Source organism: Argopecten irradians, chromosome 5 (genome assembly GCF_041381155.1).
Source record: "Argopecten irradians isolate NY chromosome 5, Ai_NY, whole genome shotgun sequence".
Classification (NCBI taxonomy): domain Eukaryota; kingdom Metazoa; phylum Mollusca; class Bivalvia; order Pectinida; family Pectinidae; genus Argopecten; species Argopecten irradians.
Window position 1 is genome coordinate 48,558,593 of NC_091138.1, and position 23,470 is coordinate 48,582,062.

Sequence of the window (23,470 nt, forward strand, 5' to 3'; positions counted from 1 at the left end):
ACGCAAACATTAAGTAAACTTTTTAGAAACCTATTTTTAATTCAGACGTTTTGGGAGCAAACTAAAAATACGACTGAATTTGGAGCGAAGAATGGCGAACGAGGTTAATATGACAGCATGATGGTTCACATCGAACCTAAATTGACAATATCGAGCAAATAATTATTAATTGTTTGCATGTTCGCAAATAAGGTAATATATTTTATGTTCGATAGCATCTTCAATAAAATCGACTGCAGTTTATAATTCAATTCAAGGAAGATTTTTTTTGTCTCATTCTTCACAGGGATATCCCGTGGTTACTAGGGAAAAGATAACTCTATCTTACAAACGGGGTGTAAGACAGTTCACACTCGCTAGACAATAACGCGACGTCATCAATACATGCGGCGTCGCCGCGTCGTGCATTGTCGATCACGTCATCAATTTTAACGCATAACGACGTTCCTGTGACAATGGCGGGATGAAACGCCTGGAAAGTATGGGAGAAAAAGATTCAAAAATGGGCCTGCCACGTGGACAGGGATATCTCGACCCTCGTGAAAGATTTTGACGTCAACCCTCGGGAAGCCTCGGGTTGACAGCTAAAATCTTTCACTCAGGTTGAGATATTCCTGTCTATTTTACAGACGCATGTAAGATTCTATTATTCTATCTGATTTCACTCAATCGACCTACTAAACCGGGGCATCATGCCATTATCAAATACAATTTGTATACCTGATCAATGCATAAAATTGGATGATCAAAAAGATGAAGAAAAACTAAAAAAAATAAAAACGAAATAGTATTGCTTATAAAATTGCATTTTCTTAGACATTCTTGAAGGTCTGGTACGGAGATAGTTGTCAATCGATAAAATAAACCATTTAAATGTTTGATCCATATCGCTTTTAATTTTCAATTAAACATTGATGTCACTATTTTTTTTAATTTCATTGAGGTATGGAAGAACTTTCGGTTGCAAACTTTTTGAATCCGCGTAGCTTATTCTCACAAAAGTTCATAATCAAAATTTCTTTCATAACCCGGTAAATTTTGAAAAAATAGTGATGTCAATGCGTATACTTAATTTCCCAGACTATTTGATAAAATAAAATACGTTTACATGTACGATTCTATTAATTTTTCAACGGAGTATTTTTTCAAAATTAAACGCATCGTCAATGTTTCTGTTGTGTCTTTACGATAAAGTCGGGTTTCAGCGGCATTCTCGGATTTTCCTCGATAATGGTACCCAAGAATTGAATAGATCAATCAGAAAGCCAGATTTAGTAAGAAAACAAAGAAGAATTATTTACAATCTGATGAAATTCAGGGACTTGTTTTACTGTTAACATACAAGGTTAACCAATAATGCTTACTTGTTTGGTACCTAGACACAAACCACAACACAAATGACATTGATTGGTACGAACGGAAACCGTATTACGGCGATTTCTGATATAGTAGAATAGTCTGTGCGGTCAAATCATTCGGAACAGGCTCGGGGCAGGCAATCTACACAGCAAGACCAATTTGATGGAATCATTGATACTGTAAAAAGCGCTGCAGACAGGAGGCTAAAGTTTTCTGTAACCCTCTACCCATCTTAGAATAAAGTTCAACCTTAGTTTTTATCAAACGTATAAACATCGATGTACTAAACTCACAAAACGACAATCTCGTAACATATGATGAGGAACACTCGTATCATATAATGTACACTTATAATAATAAATTGCATAACTGACTTTCCATAGTTTCGTTGTCAATAAGTACAAGAATACTTGAATCAGCAATTACTGGATCGCCGGTTATTTCCCGGCGATGATATTTTTGCGATTTCGCGGGTTATTGCTATGATCGCGGAAAAAAAGATCTGCGAAATATTGAGAAATGGTTTAATAATATTTACCATTAAACCCGAAAAATATTATTTTCCAGTTTTAGACAAAATCGCGAGAATTTTGACCCGCAATAATATATGGCTATGCAGCATTATGAGTACGGCACTAGAATGTTACTTGCAAGAGACCTAACGGTCGTTGTCACTTAATGCGTAAACTGTTATCTCCTACATAACAGAATCATATATTCTCAAGCTGTTAAATAACGCTATCACGGCACACTATGAACTCTTACTGAACCCACAAAACAATCTCCAAAATAGGAGAGTTCCCTACAATAATATGTCTGTCCACATATTCTAACGTGAAGTGGCTGGTCATTATATCAATTGCCCACCGGCACTGTTTTCTCTACAGTTAATTCACACCGGTGGGCTAAAACCCTAAATGTTCAACAAAAGCATAAAGATGGTTGGTCAAGATAGGAAAATATATAAATATACATCGATTTGCCCTAAGCAGCACATATGGACGCAAGAATCGATTTCGCCACGACTTTACGGCGATGGTCACTATACAGCTAAAAGAGTGTTACATCAGACGCAATGGCGGACGTATGAGCGGTATTCACTCCACTCCAAATCACAATTTCGATTTATTTTACCATCCCTTTCGGCGGTTTTTGGGGGATTTGTTACCGACGATCGATTTCAATGTTTAACAATCGAAACTTCAATATTTGAGGGAAATCGACCCCGAATTCAAACTAAAATTATTCACATCCTGATTTTTTTCATCAAAATGCACTCGTAATTATTGGGAATCACGTGATGTCAGGGGATCTGTCATTACAAGAAAAAGCAAATCTATATTTATGATGTATACGTTTTGACCGGTCATTTTCTATTTTACTGTTCTAAGCCCAGTGGCATGATTATACAGCGGGACGAACGCGATTTTATGGGTATTCAATTTATGTGTATGAATCTCCATCAAAACCGTTCTACATCAGCCATTTAATGAATAATGTATCTTTATTTAACAATGAAGGAAATAATGAATATACTTCTGATTCTGTTTGTTAAATAGAAGGACATTCAGTGAAGTGAATTAACCAAGATGAGGCCATCTTCCCAAATCATTAATGATTATATCTCTTCTAGAGTCTGGTATTGAGTAGAACTCAATCTCTAGCGTAGAAAACGAACGTTATCAACAAATGGTGGATTGTGTGTATTTGTATACTGTTGTATTGACTCTAAACGAATCATATAATGATCTCTTACAGACAAAGTTCCAGATTTTTTAGGATCGACTATTCCGGCCAATTTTTGATGTGACGAATAGTATTTTATGGACCTCGCGATGACTTCCATTCAAAAATGGAGGAATTTTTTTCTGTGTGACTCTTAATATTAAGTTTTGATCAATTACTATTGAAAATGTAACCGACATTTTTATTCATGTTTTCTATTATATGCTTAAACGTGTATATATTTAGATAATGATTAAAAGCTTATCAGGTTTGAAATAAAAACAAAAAACAAACAAAAAACAAAAAAAAAACATATTTACTCCTTCTTGACTATTTTGTTTTGTTTTTCTGTTTAAGACGATGAATGGGAAATCAATTTCACATTTCATAGCTCTGAAAGTAAGTACTTAGATTTGAGTAATTGTTAAATATGTTTTACTATATATTATTTGCAATTACAATTTTCACAAAAAGGTAGAACGCTTACCTGGAATTTCCACAGAAGGCCGTTTACCCCCGGGGGAAGAAGGTTCTGACATACGTCCCCCTGATGAAAGTGCTTCTTCCGATGACCCTCGGTCCATTCGGCGGGGGGACGTCCCATGCGGAGGCACCGTGAAGGGAATTTGCTTCATACTGCAAGGGAGAAGTATAAGAGAATGGTAACGTCTTAGCATAGTCATGATTATATTCCTGGAACTCCGGAATGAATAAAACTAAATCCACTGCAACTGTGAAGGCAATTTGTGCACATGGACACTATAGATTCATCTCACTCGCGCACAGTGAAAATCCACAAATAACTTATTTTCCTTTTGATACATGGGTTCTGAAAATATGAATTTAACTCCGTGTGGTTTCTTTGTCCACAAATGTCAGGTTTAAGCAAACATAAAATATAAGAGATAAGCTACATGTTTGAATGATGTTAATGTCTCAGTCAAAGGGTTTGTGTTAAGAAGAATGACAGATCACAAGTTTATCGCACCGAAGAAAAAGTCAAACTACTGGAAAGTTTAAATAATCCGATAAGTGTTAAAGACCGTTGACGTCAGAAAAATCTTTCAGGATATCTATACGCAGTCCATCAATGAATAACACAAGCCAGATGTAACTAGGTCTAATTCTAACATTGTAAGTAAACGTTGGATAGTTTACACTACAGTCGCACAGATACTGTCACAGCGCGCCCGGGCCGGGTCCAAAGTATCCACAGAAAATCTAACTAAATTAAACAAATGCAAACAGAATCCGGCAGATAAATAAACATCACGGCCAGGAAGGAAACATATTGATGTCACTACAAGGGACTAAATAGTCAGAGAGTGCCCACAAAACGTGCTGGTCATACTTTAAGTCAATGGAGTTCTGTCATTGATTTCAAGCACAGGCGAGAAACAGATCACGCAGGATTAACGCCAGAGTTATATCCACTTTCAGCAGATGGTATTGTCAGTTCTTTCAAGAACTTTTGAAATCTTTTAAGTCCATTGGTTTCAACACGACAGAGTGCCTTTGATACTTCGCTGGGATTGTATAAGACATGGAATAAAACTGCCTCTTAGGAAGGATCCACATTTGGGAATAAAGCTATTAAGTTGTATTTTGTCAAACATTGGCAAACACCGAATAGGATTAATCCATATGACCCAACCCGCCACTGCTCGCCTATACGGTGCGGAAAATCTGCTTTGTAGAAGTAATTAGGAAGATAACTTGATAAAAGAAAAGCATCATGTCTCGACGAAAAGTCAGATTACAGGGTTCAGTCAATGAATGAAACAGGCGGTATGTATAAGACACTTATGAATAACATACGCTGCTTATATTGAAACAATCGATGGCGGCAAAAAACACTGTTAAAATTCCGGAAATCCTCAGTAATGATCCGACATGATTGCACTTGAGATAGGTCGATGAGATCGATGGTTTTGAGACCAAGGGATGTTGACACTGCACATAGCGACTACATGCCTTACTCAATAATGCAATAATTAAAGTAAAATAAAACTGACCAAGGCGAGTCGTGTTGGCGTGATCGATCGATACTTAACATTGCTTTCTGAGTGTTAATCTAGAATTTACACACAGCCGACCTTTGCGTCAAACAGCATTTATTCGCAGGCGTGATGAACATCATATTTCTTGTGTAATGTTGGGTAGTCACGACTTGGTTTTTCGACATGTTGTATCTCATTGATGGAAAATTAGGGTTGAATATAGACTCCTCTTCAGCTACACAGTTCCTAAGATTGCTTTTAACAAGTTTTTATCAGAATCTATGGGATTTTGCACAAATTACAAATTACACAAACTTACTTTAAGTCTACCCCAAAGAAAATTGCCATTACATGAATGTTGTTATATTATATCAAATTAAGCAGAGACGATATGATTCCATGTATATTGAAAATACAAAAAAAAAATAGGAATTGATTTTAATGGGAACCATTACAGATATCCTTCAAACAACCAACATACGTAAACTTGTGTTCGATATCCTTCATAAACAATATGTGCCAATTATCGCCATTTTTTTCAAGTAAAATCTTAACTTCCAACAATCAGAGGTTTCTATTACATTGCCATGATAATGGATCATAGAAAAAATACCTTTATCTTCGGTATCCCTCATAACATTTACGAAATAGTTTTCAAATTTCCTCGTTTTAAACGATATCTTAATTTTAACCAATCAGAAGCCTCCATATTGTTACCATAACAACCAATTAAGTATGATGTCCGGCAACCCTTTAAACCCCTATAACAATGTACTATATGATAATGTACGATCTTTCATTAAAATCAGAGACCAAAATCTGAAAACAGGAAGCACAACATGGAATTCTCGAAAACAGAACATAACATATACAAATGTACTCAACACATATATGAAGAATGTCTTTAAAATTGTGAAATTCAAGTAGTGTGTGTAAAGGTTTAGCCAATCAAAAGACTATTTCGTGACCATAATGACGAAAGTGGTACTACCTTATTTGCCATATGTTGAAACCCCTATGTACGTAGCTTTCACAGAAAGTGAATAATATCTGATTTTTTTTACGAATCAAAAGTCAATGATCGGCAGTCATGTTGGTTTACAATTCGACAAACTAATGATTTATAATTGTACAAAATGTCATTGTCAGATATTTGCAATAGTTTTCTAGAAATGTTTCGGACAACATTTTGAAGAAGATGAATAGACAATAAGTCCCAAACTTCGTTTGTGTAACTTAATAAGGAACGGAGCAAGACCAATACCATATTAAATTGAAGATTTTTTTTCTTTACTTTCTGTTGATAACATTTGTTTTTCAATGTAAAACATAAGTCTATTTTCAGGACGACAACTTGCTTTCACGAAATGAAATAGCAAGCAAAGATACATGTACGTTCATTTGCAGTACGAACTCATTGGTCAACATTAATGGATCATTTACATGTATAACAGGATTTATAATAAATTCAATACCTGCCTCTGCCAGGGATCGAACTCGGGACCTCTAGATTACTAGCATGAAGCTCAAATCATCGAGATAAAGAGAAGTTCTCTCTAGACGAGCGATATATTGCGGCTAGAATTAACCAGGGTTACACGTGTGATAACATCAAATTCCTTCTGCAACATATTTCATTTCTACTTATAGATTTATTTTCTAAATACATAACCCTTAATAAAACATGTCCTTCCCAGCATTTAAAAGTTCAGATTGAACAAAAACTACTTATTAGATTCTATTATACATTCAATGACTTCTCCGAGTGTTTACATTATATCCATGATGGCAGCTTTTGTTGAGTAAAAACCATTTACAATCTAAAATAAATCGGGAAAAAAGTATTCTTTTTGTTGGAGTAGATTAATCTTGAAACTTTGTAGGCAATCTGAACGCTGCTTGAGTCACATTTGTCTTCGCCTCTCTTTGTGTCAAGAGCTTTAGATACATTGTAGCCTGTAGCGCGACATTTCTTTATTAGATTTACGGCACTATCTTTAGGCACGAGATGAACTTTCATTGTACATGTAATATCCCGGGATTCCATTTTCTAGAAGAGTATTTGTCACGATTTGATCATAGCCTCGCACGTGTTACATCATCCGCCGTCTCGCACGCTACAAACATGCTTACTCCTCCACTTGTTATATCGTTATCATGATGTTTCACGTCTCACATATTTAACTTTGATCTTCAACCATTGAGGGATATTCAAACCCGATATTCAAGTGACCATAGCGCGTACGTTAATATAGTATTTATTGAAAGGTCATTAAATTATCGAGAAAAAATCAGAAGAGAAATATGATTGTACAAATATCTTAAGAAATTTAGCTTCATCGCAGGTGTTTCATTTCAGGATCCATAAATCGGATTAAACGATCCGAAAATCACGTGTTAATTACACATAAGTACACAATAATTATGACGTCATGGTTTTTGTTTAAGATTTTTTGAATAAAGAAAACAAATAATAGATTATTAAATCCTTACAACGTGACAGAAATGAAACACTTTATTCACCACACCCCCGTATTCAATATCACTTTCCCATATATCTGATGTTAAGTTATTTTAAAAACAGCCACTCCTCTATTAGTCTCCCATACGCAACATTTAGCCGACAGAACAGGTCATCCTTAGATTTTCTTATCTATTGGTATCGACATTATTTGATGTGTATTTTCAAAATATTTCATTGAATCTAATTTTAATTGCGTTTCGGTTTAATGTAGCAAGCAAAGTCTACACAAGTCCTTCTTTCATTAATATAGTACTTTCTCACACGGTTCAATGAATTAGAAAGAGAACTCGTAACCTGAGTGAAACAATGAAGCTTGTAAGCACGAGGCTTTTAGGTCGCTTACCAACCAAAATCTCATAAGTGTAATACTTATTTATCTCTTGCAATACACTGATGCCACATGATGCTTATTAAATGGCTACGTATGCAGTGCATCGCCGTGACGCCACTGCGTCAACAAAATTACTATCTTATCGATGAATTTCAACGTTAAATTTTCCCTATGGAGTATGGTTGGATTGGGCAGTAACCTTCTCTTTGTTATTTTGTCTTTGTACATGTATGAACCCCCCCCCCCCCCCCTGTACAATGACCCTAGTGATTTGTCAGGGTAATGAGTAATCATTGTTTCCGATAATTCTACTGCACTTTGCTTCCCGGACTTACTAAAGCACACGTTGTCTATCATTTCTCTTTCAATTACCATACATACTACATCACAGCCCACAGTTCACCGACAATCAGCCCTCCGCCCAGCATATAAGGCATTAACCAACATATAAAACATGAACGATAGGGCCTATTTTGTAAATAACAGTGATGGAATACGTACATGTACGATGTAGACGTTTACCAAACCTAGCGATCGATTCGCTAAACAAGTGATGAACAACGTACCTCGCGTATTGTCTATATCTCTCTAGCAATGGCCTTGCGATTAATTGTTCGATAGCGTTTTACTTCTAATTATTTCCTATGGCTATTAAAGGATGTACTGAGGTTAGAGATTATGCTCAACGTCTCATCAATAGTTGAGGTGTTTTAAGGTCGGACTCCTCTCAGACAACTCTTAGGAATCTACGAAGTAAGTAGGCGATAAATCAGTAACTGACTAACTAACTAACCCTTATGTGTTGCTTTCGTATTTAGGGGAGACTGCGGTATGTAGAAACCATTATGCTCGTCATGTTTCTTTCTGTATCAGTTAAGGTTCTGAAATGATATTCACAGTAATGGTAAAGAAAAACCACAAAGTTCCCCGAGAAAACCCAGCAACCAGTGTCCAGTGCATGAAAGCTGTTTAGAGTCGTTTTAGAACTTGTAATAATTACATAAATGTTTAAATAGTTGTCAATCCCGCTTTATCAACTGGTCATTTTCTTTTTTTTATTTCCTAACCCACATGTGTCGTGACTGGTGTATTATCCGTTGCTGTGTTTTATACCATTTATTTCCAAATAGTTTCTGGGTCGTTTTACTTTATAGTATAAAACAATTGGCTTCTAACGAAAAAGAAACTTTCAAGCAGAGATCATTGACATTAGGGAAATAGGAACTGATACATTGTTCATGAATAAAAACCTGGTTTTTATTTCATATTTCATATGTGGATATGAAGAATAGGAATATCTACCCAAATGTCATAAACATGTAGAAACACCCTAGGCTTGTTAGGGATTTAATGATTCCGAGGGCGCAATATTCTTATCCTTATATATCTACATATGAAGAGTCTTTTCTCTAATGCCATGATAATTTTATTACAGTTTGAGATCACGCCATTTTGAAATAAGCTGACGAAAATCACGATTGCAAATTAATGGGACTTCTTCACGTATCATGTGATACCTGATAACGTTTGTGTGGGACTATTGTTTCTATTGGTGATGGAATAACGTCAAAAGATCCCACGCTAACATCATTTCAGCAGGAAGATTACCAATAGTTACGTACCATCACCACTGGAGATTCTAGTTCCGCACACAAGTTTTCGAGTATCACGTGGTACGCGAATTAGTCTCATTCTCCAGATTTTAAAATCATGTGGTATGTAACGCTAATCCCATTCTTTGCGTTTTTTAGAGTAAGTTTGCATAGTACCTGAAAATTACGTTAATTTTTTTTAACAAAGAGTAATTTTGCTGTCGCAGTGACGTTATGATGTTGTATGACATAGGTAGCAATGGTAAACCAGTACTGCGCCCAAAGGTATTAGAGAAATACATATTTTATGAAGTGTTAAGGCTTTAAAACAAATATTTAAGTATCTTCATACTTTTTTGTTTTAAATGCTTGGAACCAAGATTTCCCAATAGTACGGGAGTTATGTAATAATCAATGATCGTTAAAATTTGTACTAACGATAGTATGCTATTTGGAAATGGATGTGGGCGAATCATTAATCGTTAAGGGTTGTCAAATCGGTCAGAGTTCACTAACCGGTTATTCGAAAAATCTTCCGACGGAGTAATCGGTTAATGGTTGAACTTAACATTACCATGTAAATAATAGCAGCTTAAGAACCTGTTACAGATATATACATAATAATTATTAAAAAACAAAAACTAAAACAGGTCCGCGATCTGTAGCGTTTTCGCAGCTTCGCGCTTTGCTGCTCATCACGAGATCATCTCCCGATGAGCAGCGAAGCTGCAAAAGCGCTAGAGATCGCAGACCTGTTTTAATTTTTGTTTTTAAATATTTGAATCCATTACAAGAATATTCGGTGTTTATTTATTCCTCATATTAATTATATATAAATAAATAAATAAACCATGAAAACATTAAGATCAGTCAGAATATTCGCGTTTTTAAACATTATTGAATTTTGTTTTAAATTGGTATTTCCAGAATGCATAACAACATATTTTTAGGGAAAATCTGGGAATAATTGATTTTCAAAAGAGATATCATGATGTAACATTCGTCATGTTATGTATATATCACTTATTATTATTCTTCTGGATTTTTTGTCTCTTCTCATTAGTCAAAAACACGCCACTTGATCACCGATAAAAAAACTATATTGCAAGATTTTTCCGGACGTAGTTTATATAAAAAGTATATTGCACGTTTATTTATAGATAACGTTATCGTCTATGTTACCGTCTATGTTTCTGGTGCTTTGAAACAAACGCTTTGATGACCTGAGCGTAACCACAAAATGTGACAGACGACGTTGATTGTTTCGGTTTCTATCAAAGATGATGATGACTTCCAGCTGATTACAACAGTTTAAACTTTGAAATTTTCAACATAAACTCGGTAGGAGAGAAGGAAATAATCGAATAACATTCATTAAGCATCTGGAGCCATTGAACAGTGAATACGTTTGAAGTTTATTTTTAAAATTCCACCTAAGCTAGTTACAACATTTGGCCTAGGCTAATCCTACTGTATGTATACGATTTTTATTTTACGGAATGGAGTACTAAGCATAAGAGAACATTTCTTAATGTCAATCTGAATCTGTTAATATATATTTGACGTCGAAGTGGATTAGTTCAACGGAGAACAAACTACACATTTAATTGACTGTGTCCTTAAGACATGGAGCAACAGGTGTAATGAAGTACCTGTACATGTATGCAATTTACAAACACGCATGCACAGGGTGCTTGTAATAAAAGCGTGAAGTGCATCAATTGATACTGTTTTCATATGTTGTTTTTAAATTAAACTTGTTACAAAATCATAAGATTGAAACTGTCATCACGAAGCAGAATTTACAATGCGATGCTTATTTAGTTTCACACGAATTTTAAAATGTTGAAAACCCAGAAAAATAATAAAGCAATTATAGCATTTTGATTTCGGTCAATACATGGTTATATCGATCACAGAAAAAATATCGACCTCGGACTACGTCCTCGGTCAATATATTTCTTTGGTCAATATAACCATGTATCGACCTCATCAAAATGCTAAATTTGTATATGATCAACCAAGTAACTTCATGATAAATATGCAATGCGTATATATATATACGTAGACTTAAGCTTAATATGATGGAAAATCGCCGCCCTTTCAAAAAACGCATATTTTATCAATCTTGATTCCATTGCCTTACACGGTTGCTAATGTTTTCAAATATGTCTGCTACTTGAGTTAAGTTAGAAAGGTTCACTGATCAAGGTGTCTTCACTTATATAAAGTAAAATAATTCGTTGCCTGGGGTAGCTAAACGACCTATATACACATTTGTGTATTGTCGTATTTTATCTATTATGTTGAATATAGGACAAAGATAGAGAGTACATTTACAAACTCTATGCCTTTAGGTTAGTTACCTGCCTTTTGTTTAACACAGACACTCTAGAATTGTGAACACAATGACTTGGAAATAATAGGAATTAAAACCAAACAAAATAAAACACCCCTAGGGCTGATGACGTTTGACAAGTTTGTTGTGACGTCATCAAATTGTGCGAATGAGTAAGCAGTTTTTCAGAAGGTGAAAGTCCGTCAGTTTCTTTCATCGTTTTATATATCAAGCTTTACATTAAAAAAGACAAAATCCAGAGAAAAAGGAGAGGACAAGCGAATTTATTAATGCATGCAGTTCATTTATGTATTTACGTAAGTAACTTAAGAAAGTAAGTTAGTTCTTAATTAGAATATATCTAATTTTGTCTTTTTTTTGGGGGATATACGGATATCATTATTAGCACGGAATTTGTTTCTCACATTGATTTAATGCATGACTTGTAGTTTGGCCCCAAATGACCATAGTTGTCGATGGGCGTTAAAACTCAAACAAACAAACAAACAAACAAACAAAATTGCCACAAAATACAAAAAAAGTCCACACCTGTTACACGTAAGAAGTGAAAGAGACAATCACCTTTAGAACTTTGACCCTACCGAAGAACATTTCAGCTTCTTGAGTTAGTATCACAGCCCTAGGATACCGACGCTTACAATATCAAAATCCACATTAATGAAAGAAAAAAAACCCAGAAACTACTATGAATATGAAATACATTTTGAAAAACCAAGGCTTAGCATCGCATCTCTTTTATACTAAAAATGTACCTTAAGCAATGGACAGTTTTCTAGGGAGGGTGGAATCAAACCAAAAATAGATTATTGAAAAAACGAGGAAGCTAACTCTGTAACATGCAATGACTGAATCTGAGTTCAGTTCGGAAAGTTTAATTACAATAACGATATTGGCATTGGTAACTATGGTGGTAAAAGTCCCCCCAGGGTATAGTACAAAAACGTATTGTGTCTTATCGTATTGAATTATACACAGACTGAAAGTGCGACGATGTCTTCAGGGATGTTTTCATTTCGTTTGACACAAACATTTTAGAATTGTATCATATCGGACACAATCTATTGCCTGTATTCATATGAAAACACGATTACCTGGATGGGCTACGTAGTAGACGTGAAATATAGGCCAACAAAACAACTGAAATTACTTATCATTTTCACTGGACACAACAAATTCGCTCATTTTGCGCTTGTCGAGATTTCAGACTAGCGAATTATTTTTAAAAAAAAATACATGAAGACCCTACCAAAATTTTGTGATTTTATAGTTATACTAGCCATATCAATGCATTTTCAACATTACATTCCGACGGTAAAACAACATTCATTCATATTTTTCATTCTCATTATGGTAGATATATAATTTCGCGGAGATAAGCTTTCGCGAACTTATGTGAACTGCATATTTCGCGCAAGTAATGAAGGCTTACAGTAGTTTCAACCTCTCCCTATACCGATCTGTTGTATTTCCACATACAAACGACTATAATATGTGTGACAATATTTGGCTGCGGTAGCCGCAGGGTCATGTTGTTAAGCATTAATATGACTTGTGAATATCTCAGCAAGTGTAATTGTGTGACACTATACAAAGTTAACTACCTTTTAATACAAAAACTGGAGAAAAACACTATCAGAGATGTAAAGGTAATATCTTGAACAATGATTCTTTGGCAATCCAACATGGATTCCAACAGCGACCGACTTTAAGGGAGTTTGGGATATTAGCGACGTATTTCCTATTGATACAACGTTAACACGAAGGAGAATTTGTGAAAGAAAAAAAATGAAATAAAACTCAAAACCATGTATGGATACAAACGGTCATATTTACAACGGATAATATAGTAGTAATAATCATTATATACTTTATAGTCATAATATTCAATAGTATTAACACCACTTCGCAAACTCTATGACCACATTTAACATATTGTAGTAGGGATCCCACAGTATTACGCATACGTTATCAGTAACGAAAGAATAAGATTTCATAGAATTACACCATATGGCATTCATAGTCAAACCTGCCTTAGCGACCATCTCTGTTTTAAGACCACCAAATTAACATGACCACTTTTTTATGGTCCCCAAAATGGTCAATTTCAACACAATGTGTCACGTGTATTATAGACCACCTGGCTTTAGTGAAACTTTTGTTTAGGTTCCTTGGGTGGTCTTGATTGACAGTTTTAATTTACATCCATATATGAGATCAAAAAATGTCAAAATTGGTGGATTAAGAGTGAGTTTTAAATGTCCAGGATCATTGTTCGTTTCATGTTATACATGTATATCAAAAACCAAAATGGCGCATATGATATTTTCCTTCGCACCTGGCTTGAAATATCCCGAGCAGCTAGTCTGTTTAATCTTGGATGTTAGGACCTCATAAGGGGATATGATTCGCAGCATAAGAATCAGCTATGCATATAGTTGCTGCATATCTAAAACAATTTCAAAGGGTGTTAGGTCTATTGGGACGTTGTATTCATACTAATTTTTTTTCAGACGATGTTTACGTTTCCGGTAGTTTATGTAATAAAGGAGTTTAAATATTGAACAATTAAATTGTTGTGACAATTGTTGTTTGTCATGGAAACATTATGCCTTGCTTCCTTGCAACTGTGATTGCGAACGTGACACGATAGCGTAATGAATGTAATTCAAGTGAATCGCACTCATATCAACAATGGATCTATTCATCATTGATTAACACACCGGAAGTGAGCAGTGTCATTCAAACCAGACATAATTCTCGAGAACCTTCTCATCTAGTGACGTGAACGAAATAGAAAACACCGGAAGTGAGCAGATCGGGAAATACAATTCATGCCAAAACCGGAAGTGGATACAAAACGGTTAATACATAACTACTGTGGCATGCTTTTAAACGTAATTTGAAGTCGGAACTTAGCCATTGAGCTGCTCTAAGCCAACACCACCGAGGAACGAAGAGTAACATAGAGACAGGATTCAATAGTTTCGGTTATAGGGACGTACGATCAATGGAAATCATTTGCTATACACTTCAGCGGATATCGGTACATACAGAACGCTGATTGGTCGGTGGATGATAATTTTATGCTATTAATTCTTCAAGTCATGTAAGGACGGTTTCAACGATATACACTAAAACCTGCCTTAGCGACCAACGCTGTATAAAGACAACCTCTTTAATAAGACCACTTTCTAATGGTACCCAATGACCCTTTGGGTGAATATACAATCAAATCTACCTTATCGACTACTCTTGTATAACGACCATCAGCTTAATAAGATTACTTCCTAAGGGTTCCAAATGTTCATTTATAACACAATTTGACCTGTGTATAAAGACCACTTGGGTATAGAAACCTCTATTTCCTTGGTTATTCTTTTTAGACAAGTTTGACCGTAAATGCAACTTTTGATGGGGACTACAGTATGTTCGTGTTGTGTTTCACCGTTTGTGAAGAACATTGTCGAATTTAGGGCCAAATTTGAAATAAAGTGTCGACAGAGAATCAGTGTATACACATCTTAGACTTTCGAAATAAGGAATCCATTTAAACATGCGACAAACTCATCATTAACAACATGTTTAATTAGAAAACAATTACTTTCTAAAGAATATTTCACAAGGATGTTAGTGTACATGAAATATTGGTATATATATTAACAATATATTGTTATGAACTTCAGCCATTTTATTCTTATCATTTACTAAGAGTCGTTTCTCTAAAAAAAAATAAAAGAAAAAAAAAGAAAAAAAAAATAAAGAAAAAAAATATAACTTTTTCAATGCCATGACAGAATTTTTTTTATTCAAAACTAATTTCTTTCTCAATGGCTTGTCCCATGGGTTTCGGTTTTAATTGCTAGGTTTTATTTCGGCTCGGAATCGAGTTTAAAAAAAGACAAAGCGATAAAATGGGTAATTGCATTCAGCTTGAAAAATGTCTTTATAATAAAACATTTTTTCAGTTCAAAAGGGTTCTTGATATTGTTTTCTATGCAGTGTGTAGTGTGTTAATTTAGTTAAAGCTATACGAAAAATGTATCGATTTGAAAACTAATGAAATCTTCACATAGGAGTTTTTTTACTTAATGTAAAGCTGTATCTCTCGCTGGGAAAATTATCTGGTATTATCACATTTTATCCGAATGTAGTAAACACATACACTTTAAAGGTATATGTGCCGTAACTGGGCGATTTTGTTTTTTTCGTTAATCTATTGAAAACCACAAGGGTTGTTGAATTAAGCCGTGGGATTCATTCAAATGGCTTCAGATGCAATACAAACGTTAGTTACAACACAGAAATTACTACTGTAAAATTGTTGTCTTTTATGCCTTACGTATATTTAGATGAAACCATATCAACAATTACTAATAACACTGTAACAAGAGATCCCAGAGGGATCTTGGCGCCCACCAAAGAATGATCTATATCTGACAAAGGAAAGATGGATCTTTTCTCTACTTTTTAAACTTTTTCAAACATACTACATATAAAATTTGAGACAGATCGCTTCAGTACCTTTTGAGAAATAGCGGTAACAAACTTCAACTATCAAAATCCAAGATGACTCCTTGGCGGCCATCTTGTTGATCAATCTGACCCAAATCACAATATGCACAACTAGGGCCCTGGGGGAACCTACATGTGAAATTTGAGAAAGATCCATTTAACACTTTCTGAGAAATAACGATAACAAACTTTGAATATCAAAATCCAAGATAGCTGCCTGGCAGCAATCTTGTTGACCGATCGGTCCCAAATCACAATATGCACAACTAGGGCCCTAGGGGAACCTACATATGAATTTTAAGACAGATCCCTTCAGTACTTTCTGAGAAATAGCGATAACACACTTTGAATAACAAAATCCAAGATGGCTACCTGGCGCCCATCTTGTTGACCGATCGGTCCGAAAATGCAATATGCACAACTAGGTCCCTAGGGGAACCTACATATGAAATTTGAGACAGATCCCTTCAGTACTATCTGAGAAATAGCGATAACAAACTTTAACTATCAAAATCCAAGATGGCGGCCTGGCGGCCATCTTGTTCACCGATTGGTCCAAAAATGCAATATGCACAACTGGGGCCCTAAAGGAACCTACACTTTAAATTTAGAGAAAGATCCCTTCAGCACTTTTTGAGAAATAGGGATAGCAAACCTTAACTATCAAAATCCAAGATGGCCACCTGGCGGCCATCTTGTTTTTCCTGTCAGCCTCAAAATCTGTATGGCACAACTAGGGACCAAGGGTAACCTCCATGTGAAGTTTGAACAAAATCCCTTCAGGAGTTATCAAGAAATATCGATAACAAACTTCAACTTCCAAAATCAAAGATGGCTGCCTTGCGGCCATCTTGTTTTTTTCGATCAGCCACAAAATCTGTATGGCACAAATATGGACCAAGGGGACCCTCCATGTGAAGTTTGAACAAAATCCCTGCAGTACTTTTTAAGAAATAGTGATAACAAGCATTGTTTACGGACGGACGACGGACGACGGACCACGAACGACGGACCACGGACCATGGACGCAGGGCGATTTGAATAGATGGTGGGCTAAAAATGTGAGATGAATTGCAGACCACAATTTGGCTTCATGGTCTGACCGTAGGTACTCATTTCACTTTACTTTACAGTATATGCAAATACAATGTATAATGATTTTTGGCAGTACTACCAAAAATCATTTCAGCTCTTATTTGTTCATGTAAAATTAAAACATATGCATTGAAAGTACTGTAATTCTAAAAATGTTAGTAACTTTTGGTAATGAATAACATAATAAAAGCTTATCTTATAGATGCGTGAGTATAAAAAATACGGCACATATAACTTTAAATCTACTTTAATTCTGAAAAATTAGAAAATGGATTTAGTACTAAAATGCACATTTTTTACATTCTGATGAACAGTAACATCGATTATTTCTTCTTTACGCCAAAAAAAACCAACCACTTAGTCTATGTTGAATATTAAAACCCTAAAACGAAAATAAGCAATCTAGATTAAATTAATCATTTAAGAATAGTGTAACTTTAGTAGATACTAGCAGCAATATACTACATTGAGAACTTCTCATTAGCTCGATCGGTTGAGCGTAAGACTAGATACCCAAAGGTCCCGAGTTCGATCCCTAGCAGAGGCAGTGCTTACATGTATCATAAAATCATGTGTGCTGTTTTATTTCTGCCCATGTAGGGACTCGGAAAATACTGAGCCATTTCCCACAAGTATCGCTGTTAACCCCTGGGAACTCGAAGACGAGCTCTTCCTTGGAAGGGAAGTATGAAACATTGGCTGATATTTGCAGCAAATTACCGCTCGGCTCGAGAGAACTTCTCTTTAGCTCGATCGGCCATGTATCAGACTAGTAACCCGGAGTTCTCGAGTTCGATCCCTAACAGAGGCAGTGAGTAAATTAGTCATAAAATCTTGTACTCTGCTACAAAAGTTTATTTCATAAAGTATATGTCATTAAAAAGTGACAAAGTCTTCTTTGGCGGATACGGCAGAACGATTCAGTATGACAGCACTATAAAACATGCAAATACAAAAATATCACAAATACCTAAGTACCAGTATATACGTGGGATAAAAGGTGGAATGTGGGGATGAGGGTTTCCTGAAAGTGACTGAGCCAATATTAAGACAAAACCAATAGATATTCCACATTGGTTGGATATTGCTTCCAGGGAGGTAAGTCCAACGACCGTAGTGTTCTCTCAGATCAATCTGAAGGAAGACACGTGGTCAAATGAATCTGTCATCGATCAATATTGTGTTGAGATTACGATGCATACAACAGAATTAGGCATATGTGGTAATACCGCGGTATAGCATGATACTTCTCAGACAACCATCACAAATGATTTTTCCGTCTAGAGCATGTGAAGATGGCCTCAACAAAATAAGAAATGCTTTAGCTTCACGGACAAGGGTGCTTAGAATGTGATGATAAGTGTAGTATTAACGGTAAGCTAAAAGACAAATATGCTTTTTTTTAAATATGCTACATGCATGTAATCATGTACAGAGGGCGTATATACATGTAGGCTTTGCCTGTTGCCTGATCCAAATTGAATGGAAAAAAAAACCAAGCAAACAAACAAACAAACATAATAATAACATTTTACACAATTTCGTTTTACAATCCCATTTTAGAAACAAAGACCCGTTTCCAAAAAGTAGAGGCCTTTAAACACTATTGTCTATGATAAAGAACGTCTAAATGACCGACATTCAAAATATAGAATCCCGAACAACCACTCCTTGCCACGTTTGTTATGACTTATAAACATAACTTTGCCCCCAAGAGGACCACTCTAATGTGTATTCATCTTCAGATAAAACACAACAAGTCCAACACATGAAAGACACCTTGTTTGGTCTGTTTGCTGCCAATATTTACACTATTTCCTATATTACCATTACGGAATTATTTGTTATTGACTGTTCAACATTGTCCTTTTACATTCCCGCTCGGGGAATTGTGTTGTTTAATATCGGAAACGGATGACGGTGAATTGAATTTATGCGATCACGACCCGGATAAGAAAACAAAGCTAGCGTTCAGTAATACAAACCTTGTCTACACTAATAAAACAAAATGTCAATTAAAAGGTCTGATTCCTCAAAGGAATATGTCAATGGCAGACTAAACTAAATATTGAGCTCGAATATCCAATCAGTTAAGATACCTTGAAACCACATTCAATGAAAATTAACATGAATGCTGAATTATAGAACAAAGAACGAGAATATTATATCATACCTACATGTAGATTGCAACTATTTGTTAACAGCAGAAATTACATTTAAATCAACGCGTTTTGTATTTCAACTTTTTTTTCGCGGTTAAATAATTTCACAATTTTTATTTAAAAATAAGTTGGGAAGATTAAAATTCGCGGATTGATAAAATGAGCAATAGATATGATGTAGATATGATAATTTGCGTAGATAAACTTTATACAAGTAAATCACACGGGAAATAGTTTGGTTTAAATGATTTGGTTTTGATGTCTAATGCGGTCTCCCTATATATTAAACAAGAGGCCCAAAGGGCCTTAACGGTCATCTGACTACATGTACCTTGGCAATAGTAAAATTATTTTCATATGGTGTCACTTTGTCAGGATAATGTCAGGGTCATCTCATGCAAAATTTAGTCAAATCACATTGGCAGAACTTGAGAAGAAGTTCAAAATGTGTTTTCAAGATGGCGGCTGTGACGGCCATCTTGGATTTCGGATCGACCCGAAAAAAACCAATACTTTGTCGGGACAATGTCAGGATTATTTCATGCAAGTTTCAGCCAAATCGCTCCGGTAGACCTGGAGAAGAAGTTCAAAATGTGTTTTCAAGATGGCGGCTGTGATGGCCATCTTGGATTTCGGATCGACCCGAAAAATAACAAAACTATGTCGGGACCATGTCAGGATCATTTTATGCAAGTTTCAGCCAAATCGCACCGTTAGAACTTGAGAAGAAGTTCAAAATGTGTTTTCAAGATGGCGGCTGTGGCGACCATCTTGGATTTCGGATCGACCCGAAAAATAACAACTCTTTTGTCGGGACCATGTCAGAATCATTTCATGCAAGTTTCAGACAAATCGCACTGGTAGACCTGGAGACATTATTTGAGAAAAAAAAACTTGGTATTTTGCGCATGCGCTGTTGTCTAAAACGTTTGTCATGAAACAAAACAAACAAAAAACTGAAGGATATTGCCTAAAATAGAATATGGTTGTGATAATATCAAGAGTATTTCTTGTTTTGATTAGAGATATTGGCCTTTAATATCATTACTGACAACAAACCCGAAGTAGTTAGCATCATGCCGTTGAAAAAAAAAGCCATATTGGTACCGAAAGATCGCAAACTATGAAATCAGTCAAGAGCTTAACACAAGTACCAATAACAATAGCAGAATTTGAAACTCACAATTTCTATTAAAAAACCCAAAACTATAACTGATTTGATCATGTTAATTGTCAAAAAGCAATAACAGTTTCATGACGTGCTTTTGTAATTGATTATAATTTTTTGTAAACGTTTTGCACATTTCAACGGATAGAAAGATAGATCAAGCTACAAAAATGAAAACAAAAACAACAAACAAAAAACACACAAAAAAGTCCGTAAATTCTCAAGTAGGACAGCGAAAGTAGAAGTCAGTTGTTCTCTCCTTACACAAACATTATAAGAATTTAAATCTTTTATTATTGGAGGCAATAAAATATTAATATCTAAATATGCAAAAAAGTATTAATGGAAAGAAGCATATACGAAAACATGATTCAATATTTATTCAATGTGCTGACGTGTAGCCTTCATGTGATAATGAAGACGTACAACTATATGGATACGAACTCAAGATAAACTTTTCGTTTGAAATAGCGTAAAAAAATATTCTTACAACAAAATACGCGTGATTGTAGTATATTAAGGTGGAGGGATATGGGACGACGAAGTATTTCTAACAGTGTGGACAAAATATTGTCGAATTTTCGAGGCGATCTATCAGTCACGTGGTCAAGACACACAAAAAGACAAATGAAAGCATACATAAGGATGCCACAAATGTTCACAAAAGCACACACAATAAACACCAAACAAAATTGATGAAAAACAGCCAATACAAGGTTTACATAAGGTGTAGGAATATGTACTTGGTAAATCTGTTGTTTGGGAGCACGTCTACTGTAAACAAGGGGGAAGGGATAGTCCCTATAGTGTGTTGGTAAGGCTGTTATTTAAGCTTTCGGGGGCCATTGTGCGGAGTAATGACTATTTACATGGCTATGGTAACTCATTTCAGTATGAAATCAGACAAAATAATAGGCTGTAATCGTAGCGTCATGGATATACTTCTGTGACGTGATCGGATGGAACCAGACACGCATCTTGCTGATCTTTTCATTTCAACTCTCAAAGGACGATGGCCATGGATTCACGCTATTCCTGCATTGCAATACTCCTGCTGTTAGTTTTACATTGGATCAGACAAAGTATCACTAACAAACAAGACAGTACTGCATTTTATTGATCACGGACTATTGAATTGGCCATAACAACGATGAAGATCCAAAACATATGCGGATCATTCATATTCAGTAGAGTTCATAAAAGTGACCTTTACCTGCAGGTGTACCGGGAGCGGCCCGTTGCCTTGAATGATGACTACACATGTAACATCGCGTAGTTATACTGCCAACTAGTAAATTTCAGCGGCTCTATAACTGAATTAGATATCAAAATTACTGCCTATTATAGGGTGATCGGGTGGTGTATCGGTTAAGTCACTCGCCTTTCACCTAGTCGGCCGGGGTTCGATCACCGGCACGGACGTGAAAAGGTTAGGGGTCACCTACCCGATCACGTTGGTTTCTTCGGGGCACTCCGGTTTCCTATCACACTAAGTACTGTCAACGTGTAAATTTTAGCGGCTCTATTACTCAACCAGATAGTAAAAATACGGGCAACGTGTTAATTTAAGCAGCTATGTCACTGAGCGAAATGGCATAAATACTGGCAAAAAGTAAATGTTAGCGGGTATATTAATGGATGAGATAACAAACATACTGGCAATGTGTACATTTTAGCGGATATATTATTTTTAGCGATTCTAATTAACGTCAACAGAAGCATGCTTTAGCTGATTAATATTTCTTTGAATGTTTCAAAATCGATAACGAGTCTCGATCTCGACAAACACGGTGATATAGCTTGTAACGAGAATTTGTATTGGCTTGAAAAAAATACTTTATAAGTCCATAAAGGAAACCAAATGACGTCGCCTTTTTTAACGTCAGTGTTCATTGGCTGCGATAACAGGGTAACGATTTCGTAGACAAAAGTCCCAAAATTATTCTGGAATGTTGCAGATATCAGCTGTAGTAAACTGGATTATATGGATTAACTTGAATCGATTTCTTTATGTTATAGAGATTAAAAAAAATAAGAGTGTATTCTAAATAAATCGCTAAGTTCATTCTTATATATCAAAATTAGCATATCGACAGTGTAACTTTTTCATTATTTAAGACGTTACTCGACGTCTGACATGGATTGCAAAATAGGAATTCACAACAAAATGCAACTGACAGCATCTGAGGTATGCCGATATATATCAGGTTCAATGCAATTTCCGAGAAAACAGATCCCACGCACACGACGAACTGCCCCACAGACACTAGGTCGGGAATCAGAGCCTTATGCTAAAACAATTGCATTTAGTCGTTCGCAAAGGGAAATGACTATTTTGACCAGTGCGAGTAAGGAAAATGATCGCCCGATAAACCATGATAAATTAGATTGTTCCAATGTCCGACTGTCCCTTGTATGTCGTATTCGATGCTTAAATAGATCGATATGCTAAACTGTCACCACAACACGTGATTGTACAAGGGTTTTTACGATCCGTGTTGGTCGAATGTTCATCCTCATTGCTGCAAATGACAGGTCATATGTGCCGCATAAAAAAAACAAATTTAGCATGCAATATGCAGTGTCATATAATCGAACAAAATTGAATCGTATTCATCTGATATTTTTGACAGGTTTTTGTTC

At 35.6% G+C, this 23,470-nt stretch overlaps 1 protein-coding gene across 3 annotated transcripts in view; it reads right to left on the minus strand.

The window, feature by feature from the left end:
* Positions 1–23,470, minus strand: part of LOC138324110 (synaptotagmin-15-like) — a 155,585-nt gene that overhangs the window by 35,474 nt on the left and 96,641 nt on the right. For all 3 annotated transcript variants that reach the window (XM_069269180.1, XM_069269181.1, XM_069269182.1), the window contains one exon: positions 3,572–3,720. In XM_069269180.1, coding sequence (XP_069125281.1) covers positions 3,572–3,720 — 149 coding nt within the window. The remainder of the gene's footprint in view (positions 1–3,571; positions 3,721–23,470) is intronic.